This window comes from Mirounga leonina, unplaced genomic scaffold (genome assembly GCF_011800145.1).
Source record: "Mirounga leonina isolate KUSES-001 unplaced genomic scaffold, KU_Mleo_1.0 Mir_126, whole genome shotgun sequence".
Taxonomy (NCBI): domain Eukaryota; kingdom Metazoa; phylum Chordata; class Mammalia; order Carnivora; family Phocidae; genus Mirounga; species Mirounga leonina.
This window is the reverse complement of record NW_023270314.1, coordinates 10,632,144-10,645,395: the sequence shown is the minus strand read 5'-3', so window position 1 is coordinate 10,645,395 and position 13,252 is coordinate 10,632,144. Positions and strand designations below refer to the sequence as shown.

Genomic DNA, 13,252 nt, shown 5'->3' with positions numbered 1-13,252 from the left:
AGATGTGATAAAAAGTTACCAAGAAGAATAAAAACAATCCAAAAGAAAGATGGAAGAAGAGGAAACACATAATTAATACATGAAGAGATGTCTAACATCATTGGTGATCAAGGAAATGCAAGTCAAGACCATGGCAAAATATCACTTCATATCCATACGGTTGGCAAAATTTAAAAACCTAATAAGACCAAGTCTGAGACAGGATGCCCAACCACGGGAGAGTATGAATGGACTGGTATATATAAACAGTGAGATTATATAGCAGTCATAATTAATTTCTATTTAACTCAAAATGCAAAAATATGGATTTTTGCCTTTAACATCAAAACACAAAATATAAGTAAATCTTATCAATATAATATTAAGTGAAAAACTAAGTCTCAGGAGATTACATACTACATAAAATAACCTTTTCAAAAATAATGTTAGAACAACTAAAATTTTTTAAACCCATAATTTTAGGACTACATAAATACTAAAACTATGCAAGGTGAAAGGCAAGAAGAGAGATGAAAAGAGGAGTCAAGATGATGGTTACCTTGGGATGAATCAGTGAGGTGGGAACCACATGATTTGATACAGATTACTGTCAAGATTCTAGCTTTTATTTTGGGTAGTGGTTTCACCTGTGCCTATTACATTATTAAAAATGATTAATTAAATGCCTAAATTAAATGGAAGCCTAAAAATAAATAAAAGTGACAAAACATGGTTTCTTGAACCAAGAATTAGGATTAATCCAATTTTGTGCACCTGAGGATCTTCCAATAAATATATAAACAAATAAATAATGTGCGCCTCTCGTTTTTCTCTCAACCAAACTATCAATTGATCAATCAGTTGGACAAAGCCCATGTCCAAATCTCCCTCAAAGCAGGAAATGACCCAGAAATTTCAGTATTTTGGCATCTAAGCTATATTTTCCATGATGCTTCTCACATCTACAAGTTGCATTTTATTATCTTCTGTTAGTATATGTGTACTGGTTAGTTATTGTATTAGAATATTGCTCACTGCAGATATGGAGCCAGGTCAGGTATGCTTTCTTCAAGATATTTACCTGAACCAATTACAATGTAGCTAGAACTTATTCATCACAGAGTAAAGGAAAAGAAATTCTGAAGTTTTTATGCATGGGCTAAGTAAGAAAAGTCAATGACCCAGGCAATTTATTGAAGACAAAGCAACTATTACAGGAAGAAAAACCAGACTACATACAATGCTAAGTCAATAAGGGGCTCTTCAGGTGGAATTGGAGGTAATTTGTGAGACCTGTCTTGCTGCACGATGAGATGATGTGATACAGAATTAGAAATATTGATATTTTCACCCAAAATGTAGAACAAAAGCATCAGAAAAGGAAAAGGGCTTTGACACAATCAGCCAAAATCACCAGGACAGCATCTCAGACACAACTCTATAGTTAAACTGATTTGTTGGGGACAATGGATTGCCTTGATTAGTCATGCGTCAAATCCAAGTTCACGTTGGTAAAGAGTCAAGAAGGTGCTTTGAATAAAGGATCTTTTTTTTTTTTTTTTGCATTTAAAAACAATCTCAGCAAAAGGCCTGCAATATGAAGGTCAGATGGATAGGAAACATTCATGAGTTGACATGGAGGGGAAGCAAGTGGTTAGTAGGATGACATATCCTTTGATTCTGGTGATTTTTAGGTTCCAAGCTGATCAACATAAGACACTGACATAAGGCTGCTTCGTAAATGGAAATCTACTTTTCAGATCTCAGGCATTATTGTGATTATCAGGATAATTAGGTTTTAAGTCATTTGAGGGTAGGGAATAGCTCTTTATATCCCCAACCAGTGCTTTCAGGGATAGCATGATGTAATGGAAATAGTACTGGAACTAGGTTGAGGTTGATTACTGATCAGCCATGTGATCTTGGAAAAACTAAGTTTCTCTCTGGGACTTTATCTCCAAAAGAGATGGGATTAGATCAATTTACAGACACTTTCAGTGTTAGCATGCTGTAGCAATGTAAATCAGTGGTTCTTAACATTTTTGAGGTCATAGAAATTTTGAGAATCTGGTAAGAGCCACCCACTCACTCCTAAAGAAACACACATACCTTTCCTATCTGCAACAATTTCATGGACAGTTTTGGGGGTTATGACATTCCTAATGTCTATCCACGAGCTAAAAACTGCTGATCTAAGGGATTTCTGATTATTAATTCATTATACATTTATTGAGTGCCTATTGGATTCCAGATCCTGTGCTAGGTAATAGGATGATGTCAATTGTCCTGATCCTCATGGAAAAAATAACATTTTTTTCATAGTTTTAGATTTTTATAAGGTCTTTGAGTCCAGAAGATGATTGGCTAATTCTTGTATTCAGCAACAATAATAAAATTATGGGTGCTTATATGGGCCAGGTATTGAGAGAAACACAAAAAAGGTATGGTTCCTGATGTCAAGGCAATCACAGGGAGAGAGATGTAAATGACTGCAATGAATACTAAATGACTCCTAGAAAAAAATGAATGGGAACTTAGAGGGACACATGACACAGCTGTGAATACTAAGCATGATGGAGTTAAGTGGATAGAGGAGCAAGGTAGGAGACCCATTATAAATTTAAGTAATAAGAACCTTTGTTCAGGCTATTGGCAAGAAAAGCAAAATAAAGACATGTCAGTGAAAACTATTGTGGGAGGTCAATTAGCAGATCCTAGCAAAGGATAACATGTGTCAAAAGTGATTTCGAAATTTTCAGTTTAGGTGAGTGTGAACACACTTTGGTTTTGGGAATTTGACAAATTCATTTTTTTTACAGTATTTCTTTTCATTTCTTTTTTGTTATTATTTTCTCCAGTTTTATTGAGAAGTAATTGACATATATCACTATATAAATTTAAGGCAGATAGCATGGTGGTTTCATTTACATATATTATGAAATGATTGCCACAATTGGTTCAGCCAGCTTCTAACTGCTCATATAGATATAATAAAAAGAAAAGAAAGAAGAAAAGAGGAGAAAAATGTTCTTACTATGATGATAACTCTTATGATTTAATCTCTTAACAACTTTCTTATATATCACACAGCATGTTAGCTATAGTCATCATGGGGCACATTACATCCCTAGCACTTATTTATCTTATAACTGGAACTTTGTACCTGTTGACCATCTTCCTCCAGGTCCTCCTTCCCCCACTCTCTGCCTCTGCCTTTTTCTATGAGTTTGCTTTTGCTTTAGTTTTAGATCCTACATGTAAGTCAGGTCATAGAGTATTTGTCTTTTCTTTTTGACTTATTTCACTTAGCATAATGCCTTTAAGATCCATCCACATTGCAGCAAAGGGTAGGATTTCCTCATTTTTATGGCTGAGTACTATTCCATTGCATAGATATACCACACCTTCTTTATCCATTCATCCATGGATGGACACTTAGATTGTTTCCATATCGCTACTGTAAATAATGCTGCTATGAACACAGGGTGCAGATATCTTTTTGAGCTAGTGATTTTTGTTTCCTTTGGATATATTCCCAGAAGTGGAATGTTTGGATCTTGTGGTAGTTTTTAATTTTTTGATGATCTTCCATACTGTTTTCCATAGTAGCTATACCAATTTACACCCCCAAGAGTGCACAAGGGTTGCCTTTTCTCCATGTCCATGCCAGCATTTGTTAGCTCTTGTCTTTTGATGCTTGCCATTCTAACATGCAAGAGGAAATATCACATTGTGGTTTTAATTTGCATTTTCCTAATGACTAGTGATGTTGACCATCTTTTCATGTACGTGTTGGCCTTTTGTATATCTTCTTTGGAGAAATGACTATTCAGGTCCTTTACCTATTTTTTAATAGGGTTATTTACTTTTTTGCTATTGAATTGTATGAGTTCTTTGTGTTTTAGATATTAGCCCATTATCAGATACATGGTTTGCAAATATATTTTCCCATTCCATAAGTTGTTTCTTCACTTTGCCGATGGTTTCTTTTCCTGTGCAGAGTCTTTTTAGTTTGATGTAGTCTCAGTTGTTTGTCTTTGATTTTTTGCTTATGCTTTATGTGTCATATCCAAAAAATCACCACCAAGACCCATGTCAAAAAGCTTTCTTCCTATGTTTTCTTCTAGGAGTTCCATATTTTCAGGTCTTACATTAAACTTTAATTTGTTTCATAAACAAATGAATTTAATTCATTTTGAGTTAATTTTTGTGACTGGTGTAAGATAGGGATCCAGTTTAATTCTTTTATATGTGCGCATCCAATTATCTCAGTACATTTATTGAAGAGACTGTCTTTTCTACGTTGAGTAGGCTTGACTCCCTTGTCAAAAGAACCCTGACATTTTTAAATGCAAATATTAACCCATAGCTCAGCAGGAAAGGCTTGACAAAATATTAATGTCAACCTTAAGCAGAAATCTTAGATGTAAACCCCAAAAGCGTAAGTACATTGGGAAAATGGTAGCCATTTAAATTTAATTCTTTCCAGAACATCGAAGACCTGACATTCATTGCCTTTGCTAAGATTTTGCTTCTGGTCCCAGAACAATAAAGGTTCACATTTTCACCTTGTGTGAAAAAGAATGAACACTGGACTTTGACCAAATAGACATTTCAGGAAGGATTTTAGGACAGAGAATTTCATAAGCTGTGGACCCATTCAGGACTGGGTTTAAATACAGAAACACACTGGCTGTTTAGCTAGTTAAACAGTTGAGCAAGTTATTTAACCTCCCCGAACCTTGATTTCTTGATCTGCGAAGTGGGAATAATGACAATGACCTCCATAAGGAAATTGCAAGAATTAAGTTAGTTATACATAAAGTCAGTGTCTAGCAACCAAAAAGTACTCCCTGAACAGAAAACACTTGTTACTATGTTTGAATATAATATGAATTCTAGCCATGAAAGTAGTGTTCATCTTACTTTAAAGGAAACATCTGCTCACATAAGGATGTTCTAGGGTCAAAACTTGAAGACTCAGAATTCTGTGATCTCAACAGTCTTTAATCCTATCATTACAGAAATGTTGCAGATCTGATGCCTTGAGCCACATAGCCAGCCACTTCTTTCCTCTTTCTTTCTTTTTTAAAGATTTTTTCGATTTATTTGACAGAGAGAAAGAGAGAGAGAGAGAGCACAAGCAGGGGGAGAGGCAGGCGGAGGGAGAGGGAGAAGCAGGCTCTCCGCTGAGCAGGGATCCCAGGACCCTGGGATCATGACATGAGCCCAAGGCAGACGCTTAACTGACTAAGCCAGCCAGGCGCCCCTAGCTAGCCACTTCTTACAGAGCCTGGCTCTCCTTAGAGCCTTACCTGTTCGCTCCTGGCTGAAGGAATGGTTTTCATACTTGCCGCTCCTCGTAGTTATAGTCACATTGTAGAGGCGGCCCGGGGTAAGGGAGCTGAAGGAACATTCACTGACAGACTTGGCAATAACGAGGGACTGAACGACCCTGCTGCCATGAGAGAGTGTCACCACATAGTTATCCACGTCTCCAGGAGCCGGCAGCCAGGAAATGCTCAGGTAGTCATTGCGACCAGAATTGTTTACCGTCACTCCGCTCACACTGGAAGGGACTGGGATTGAAAAGGCGGAGAAAATTAAAAAAAGAAAGTACAGTCAAAAGTCTGGAGTCATCTACTGCGGTCAGCAAAAACAGTGTGCACTCAGGAAATCTCATCTGATTACCTAAGAGGTCAAAGACGTGTGAGGATTTCACCTTAGCTTCTGGAAGCTGAGTGTTCTTGGATCAGCAAGGCTAACCCAAATAAAAATGCAAGGAGGTCTTTTGGGTGCCTCATAAATATAAGGACGCCACTACTGCATTTTTATAGTGTTGCTGTTTGCAAAGTATTTTAAGTGGAGGCATTTTTATGTGCATGTGTCAGAAGGTTCCCTCTGTAGGAAAAGGAACACACATAACAATCCAAATGAATCCGTTCGAACCAAACTCATCAATAAGCAAAGACGTCTGAAGGGAAAGATGAAGAATGCCATACCTTTTCTAAAGAGCTTAGACTTTGGGATAGCTTTGATCTTCCTGTGATGAAGTTATTTATTCCTGGGGAGTCTAATGAACAGGAGGAGAGGTGTTGCATCTACCCTTTATAAAGCATTTCCTGCCCTCTAGTGGCAAGAAATAAACCTAAAAGCCTATCCTGAAAACAACAAATCTGGAGATTGACCTAACAGTGGGCATAAGGAGCTATTGCGATGATAATGGCCATTATCGTTTGCTTATTTTAATTGGGGTTTAGTGCCACAAACGTTTATTGAGAACCTACCATTTGCCACATATACAAAAATGGAAAAGATGTGGATGCCTTCAAGGAGCCTCTTGGCTAGATGCAGTATGCAAATTAATCATTGTGGTATTGAACAGTAGTTATACACGTATCAGAAATAAGTGTACAGTAACTAGTACTGCCCGTAGTAAATATCAGAATAAAATCCTGTAGTGTATGTGAACTGCACTACTGTTTTCATCATTGGTTCACTACTGCAGCTAAATATCTTCATATAATTGTCAATATCACTATATCACGTACAATGGACAGGACCCAGCTAGATGACCTTTGAGAATCCTCCTAATCTAATATGCTCCAACTTTGTGATTTAAGCCTCCAAGTCTTCTTTGCACTTACAAGCACTTGTCCATCACCAAAAATTATAAATAGCACCATACTGAACAGCTCTGCTAATGCTGTTCCATGTATATGAACGTTTCCTACACATAAAGTTGAACATTTTAGCCATAATATTTCTGTATTGATGTCTTCCTCCCTCTCTTCCTCTTTCCTTTCCCTTTATTTAACAAGCTGTATATCCCTTGGTTGCTCTCAAAAGAATTATGCTTGTTTTTCAAAACTTCTAGAAATATTTGCAACTACTAACATTTTATTACAAAAGATACAATTATCAAATGTTTTGTCAAACATATAAATTCATGTTTACAAAAAAACCCAGATCTAAAATTTGTTTTTCCTTTAGAACCAGCATTTTCTCAGGTTGGAACTAGATTTGTTAAGCGTATCTGATATCTTTAACTTTGAATATTTTGCCACCTTCTCTAGGCTAGGCAGGTTTATTTATAGTTTCAACTCTGTGGAAATAGAAGTGAATAAGAAAACCTTTCAAAACCTTTCAATTATTTCAGCACTGACCAACATTTCAGCAATTTGAGTAGATGGCAATGATTATCAAGGCTTTAGTCATTGAATGTTTCACAATCTACCACATATAAAATTTACTAACCTAGGCATGTTTCAAAATTGCTAGTTATTGTGTTTCTCTAGTAGTATCCCATTTGCCTCCTGCACTCTTAATGTGCTTGAGTAAAATAACTCGTGCTTATATTTATTCATATTTTGCCCTCTCCTCAAAACCTTATGATCATTCTTCAAAGAATTTCTTGTCTTGTTTTTGCATAGTTCTGTTATATACTGTGGGTCAAAAACTGATACCTCTGCTACAATTAAAACAGAGGCATAAAAACAAAGCCCCACTCATTTCAAGTGGTATCAGGTGCCAAACTATGCCAGCATATCATAGTAAGTTGGAAAGCCCTAGACGTATTTTAAAATTTGGGAATTAACTTGTGTGGCAGAATCTGACTAGTTGTTAAGCAAACTATTTCCTTTTCCTCTTGGACACACAGCTAGGCTATATTTCCCAGTCTCCCCTGCCATGAAATGTAGCCATTTAACTGTGTTCCAGCCAATGGAACATGGGGGGAAGTGACGTGTCTACTTGCTGGTCTGGTCATCTTCCCCCACCCAATGATCTCTATTCTCTGGGGAAATGGACAGAGTTCTGAGGACCTAGGGGAAGGAAGAGCCACAGATGGAAGGAGCCTGGATCCCTGAGTTACTGCTTGGGAAAGAACCAACCCATAGAGCTGTCTAATCAGGAATCCCCACGTTGTCCAGTTGTGTAAGCAGGAAATAAGTCAGTCTGATCTGACTAATACAACTGAAACCTGCTGAGAAATGGGTGCAAAGCCCTTCCCAACCCTCTCCTCAGCTTTCTTATTTCTCCTTCCCTACTCCGACAGGGATAAATTGGAGTAAGTTAGTGGGGATGGATTAGAAACTGGAAGCTTCAAGATGTAAGTTAATGGCAGAGGTAGGACCAGAATCTGGGCCTCCTGATTCATTCCAAAGCTAAGCTTTTCAGCCCCCCACCCCCGATTATGCTACACCAATGGCTGGTGCCAAGAAGTACTAAAAGAGAAGAAGGAAGGTATGGGGAAGAAGGATGTAGGTAATGTCAGCTGCCATAGAATGAGAAAAATGGCACATATCAGTGAATTTCTACCAAAACTATGAAATATCTTTTCAATGACTTAGTTGCATTTCTGGGAGAGCTAATGAAGTTCATGTTCCTTGGGTTCATTAAGTAGATAAGATTCATGATTTTTAAAAAGGGACATATCTATGATGCCTGCAGCTAATACTCAGAATCCGAGCTTCAGAAATACAGAAGGAGGAGCCTGAAATCCAACTTATAATCATATAGAATTAAGTAGGCAAATTCGCTGACCTGATTCTGAGTTCATTAATAATTATCAAAGCTTCTACTCAATGTCTTTAATTTTTTTCTTTCTAAGAAACTGGAACATAAATTTTATACTGTTTATTTATATCCTTTCTTGGTCTTGTGTAGAAAATTGTATTTCCTTCTTTGGTGCCAGCCCTGTCTGACACAGATGATCATATGCCACTTGTTTGTTGACTTAGCTCTTTGCCCTATTTGACTGTGATCTCTCCAAGGTCAGGGAAACATTGTTTAGGTGGTTATAGTATTAAGCACTTGTTTAATGCTGCTTATGAAAACATATGTGATTTGGGAATTTTATTAACTCCACTTTGCACCATAGAAGTTGGAGGTCATTTCCTTACTATGTCTTGAAACAAGAATATGAAAGAGAGTGGAATATACTTTCTTTTTTAAAGTCTCATTACTTGTTTATCTTAACTGGGACATAAACATTAAGGAAATCATCAACTGAATGAGGGGATAAGCTTAGGCATCAAATGACCATTATGTTACTACAAAGGTTTTTCTAGAAGTTCTGACACCTTTAGGGGAGATTTTAGAAAACTTAGAATTCATTCTTGCCTACCCTCACCCACCCCCCAATTTCCATTGTTAGGAGAGCAACATGTATGGATGGTTGGTATTGAAACCTGGCTTCCAAGGAAAGTCAAAAATGGATCTGTTTTTCGGGTGTTTCAAAACATCCTAGAATATACTCTGGAGTTTCCCTGTGCTCTTCTTACCTGTCCTTCCCTCCACCACCACTTGTCGGGATGAGATCCCGCCGCTCACTGTTGTTACCACCACAGAATAGAGGCTGCCTGATTTGAGGGAGTGAAAGCTGTATCTGCTGGTCTCACTGGAGACACTTTCATTTTTGATGACCACGTTTTCATGGATCAGTAAGACTTGGTAGAATTCTATGTCTCCCAGGGCCTGGGTCCAGTTAGTAAACAGACTGCTGGTTGTTCCTTGGTTGGCCACATACAAGCCAGTCACTTGGGCAGGCACTAGAACATGGAAGACAAAGAGAAGAAGAAAAAAAAAACAGATGACATTTAGTCACCCTGAGGAAGTGTAACAAAATGAGTCAAAAATGGAGACAGTCTTAAAAATGCTAAAAATATATCTATATTTTTTTGCTATAGACTCTCAGCTCTATTTCCTGTGGCATATGGCAAACTACTCCCATACAGAAGCTGCTTATATGGGAAATCAAAATTACTTCAGATCCATGGATGAGATGATGCATACCTATTAAGTAGTTTTGAATTTACATTTTCAATAATGAAAGAATGTTGTTTTTGAATATTGCTTACTTTATGTGATTTTATCTGTCCTTATCCCATGAAAACTGAGAGCCACATTATCTACCTGAGCTGATGGTTGTTAAGGGGTGGTATTGGGAAACCCCTTCCACCTGATGATTAGGTTGTAGTTCAGAAAACTGGCTAATTCTTTACTGGCACATTCTCAAGAGCACCATTATTATTATACATGAAAATGTTACAGTAGTATGAATTACATCATATAAGAATAGTAATAATAATAATAATGATAACCACAACAACTGGTAGTGATAACTACTGAGTGCCTGCTATGTGCCAGTTTTTAGAAATTATATTATATTATTATATATATATTATTATATTATTTGATACTCATTCAAAATTCTATAAATTTGATTTCATTGTTCTCTTTACTGAGGAGGAAACCAAAGACCACACAATGTAAGTAATTTAGCCTACTATCAGAGTGCTAACAAATAGTCATCTAGGAGTCCAAAGCCTGATCTGTCTAACCTGTGAGCTTGTGTCCTTTTCCTAATTAGCAACTATTGTGATTTCTAACCTACCCATTAAAAAAAATCTCTTAAACAGATCTTGAAGCTGGTGTTTGATCAACATATATCTTCTTTGTGCCTCTTCCCTGAATTATGGTAATTAAAAGGATTGGAACCTTGGCATAATAGAATTTGTTGACTTTTGGATTAAGATACAAATACACTCATTAAAAAATACTACTGTACAGGAATCAGAAGATTCAATTCTCATTCTAAATTTCATATGGAAAGCAAAGGAATTAATATGCCAAATAATTTTGAAAAAGAAGAACAAAGTTGGAGGAGTAACATCATCTGATCTCAAAACTTACTAGAAAGCTACAATAATGAAGGCAATGTGATACTGGCAAAAAGACAGACACACACATCGATGGAGCAGAAATGAGAGTCCAGAAATAGACTAACACATATAGAGTCAATTGATTTTTTACAGAGATGTGAGGGTAGTTGGGTGGAGGAAGAATAGTTTTTTCAACAAAAGGGCTGGAATTATTAGATGTCCATAAGCAAGGAAATAAACCTTAACCCAAATCTCATACACATATAAAAATGAACTCAAGATGGATTATGCACCTCAATTAAAAACCCAAAACTATAAAAATTCTAGGGGAAAATCTTTGTGATTTTGTGTAAGGCAGAGATTTCTTCAATATGACACCAAAAGCATGGTTCACGAGAGAAAAAAAAAAAAAGATAAATTGACACCAAAATAAAAAACTTATGTTCTGCGAAATATACTAATAAATTAATCAAAAGACAAACCACAGTCTGAGAGAAACCATTTCAACCCACATTTCTGACAATGGACTAATATCTGGAATATAAAGAATTCTCAAAATTCAATGATAAAAAACAAATAACCCCATCAAAAAATGGACAAATATTTGAAAATATGTTCTTCCCCAAAGAGGATAAAGGAAAGGTAAATAAGCATATGAAAAGATGCTCAAAACCATTAGGAACTAGGGAAAGGCAAATTAAAACCACATGAGATACCAGTACATGCTTATTAGAATGGTTAAAAAAAAAAACCTTGTAATACCAAGTGTTGTTGAGATTATGGAGGAACTGGAAATCTCATATATTCCTGGTGAGAAAGTAACATTTTACAACCATTCTGGAAAACAATTTGGTAGTTTCTTACAAAGTTAAAAATACACTTACCATATGACCCAGCAATGTGAATGTTGGGAATGATGAAAATGATCTTAAGAATAAAAGAGTGCCTTGGACTTCCAATTCCTGCAGTATAGTGGGCAGCATACCCCCAATAAACACAACTACATGTGTTGGATAAAATATAAAAATGTAGATGTATGAGTGAGTTGTCAAGAATGTAAGGAATTCTCAAAGACTTGATAGTAAGTGATAGGTAATCGGTCCACTGAAGCATACTTTCATCTTGAGGGCATCTTTCAAACATAAATTTAAGCTTTGATTTTACAGCTTTGCTGGATCTATGAAATAGGAGGTAAAGTGTAGGACTTTCACAAACTAAGGAACCTCATAGGTGACCCTGCATAACATTGGATCCTGAAAGGTTACATTCTAAGTGTAAGTGAAATAAATATTCCCTTTCTGCTTCTCATATCACCCCAGCCTCCTTGGCACTGGGTGAGAATTCATAACCTCAAAACAGTTTCAGTGAGTTTGCAACCCAAATTCATAAAACCTGGGTGATCAAAAAACCTCAGGTTGACAGTTTCGATTAAAATAGGTCTGGGTTGATAGCAGTCCTGTGCACCTCAAAGAATCAAATGAAAAGAAAATTCTTTCTAAAACCCATCTTTAAACAAGGACTCAAAGAATTCCCACAGAATAAATTTCCAAGGTATATGACATTACAGTGAAAAATCACAAATATTTAAGGAAGTAAAACACCATGTGCAAAAGGCAGCAAACTCAATAGACAACAGGACTGAACTCCTGAAGATTTTGGGTATTTTAATTATTAGACATAGAAGGTAAAATAAAAATGGTTTATTTACTGATAGTAATAAAGGAGGATAATGGAAATATGACTAAAAAGCAACTGAGCACAAAGCAGATTTGGAAAGAGAGCCAAAAAGAATGTTTGAAAGTGAAGAAATGAACAATTAAAACTTAAAACTCAATGGACGGATTTAAAAAAGATTGGACAGAGCTGAAGAAAGAATTAAGGAACTAAAACACAGGACTTGAGGAAATTATTCAGACTATAGCCCAGAAAGCAAATACATGCAAAATATGAAAAATATACATAAATTCTAGACTACCAGAAGGAGAATAGAGAGGGATTAGAGAAAAGGCAAGAGGCAATATCAGAGAGTTAATGGGTGAGAAATTCCAGGGTTGATGGAAGATACTAGTCTGCAAGTACAGAAATCATCATGATCTCAAGCAAGATAAAGAAGTCTATATCTAGGTTATTACTATAAACAATAGAACACCAAAGGCAAAGAGTAAATCTTAAAAACAGTCATAGTAAACAGATTACCCAGAGAAAAGTAGAAATTAAACTGACACCTGACTTTTCAACAGCAAGAATAATTGCCAGAAAGACTACAACAAAATCTTCAATGTGCTGAGAGAAAATAACTTTCTCTCTCTCTCTTTTTTTTTGAAAGTAACTTCCAACATAAAATTGTAACCCAGGGAAAATATCTTTCAAGATTGAGAGCTATATAAAGACATACACAGAAAAACAAAAGTGTAAAGAGTTTGTCCCTAAAAACACTAATAAAGAAATTTGGGGGTGCCTGGGTGGCTCAGTCGGTTAAGCGTCTGCCTTCGGCTCAGGTCATGATCCTGGGGTCCTGGGATCAAGCCCCACATCAGGCTCCCTGCTCATCAGGTTCCCTCTCCCTCTGCCCCTCCCCTACTCATGCTTGCTCTCTCTCTCAAGTAAAT

The 13,252-nt window shown here is 36.5% G+C and overlaps 1 protein-coding gene across 2 annotated transcripts in view; it reads right to left on the bottom strand.

Annotated features, from left to right (window-relative positions):
• Positions 1 to 13,252, bottom strand: part of PTPRB (protein tyrosine phosphatase receptor type B) — a 110,891-nt gene that overhangs the window by 47,021 nt on the left and 50,618 nt on the right. For both annotated transcript variants that reach the window (XM_035002136.1, XM_035002137.1), the window contains 2 exons: positions 9,264 to 9,530; positions 5,295 to 5,558 (listed from right to left, as the gene is read on the bottom strand). In XM_035002136.1, coding sequence (XP_034858027.1) covers positions 5,295 to 5,558; positions 9,264 to 9,530 — 531 coding nt within the window. The remainder of the gene's footprint in view (positions 1 to 5,294; positions 5,559 to 9,263; positions 9,531 to 13,252) is intronic.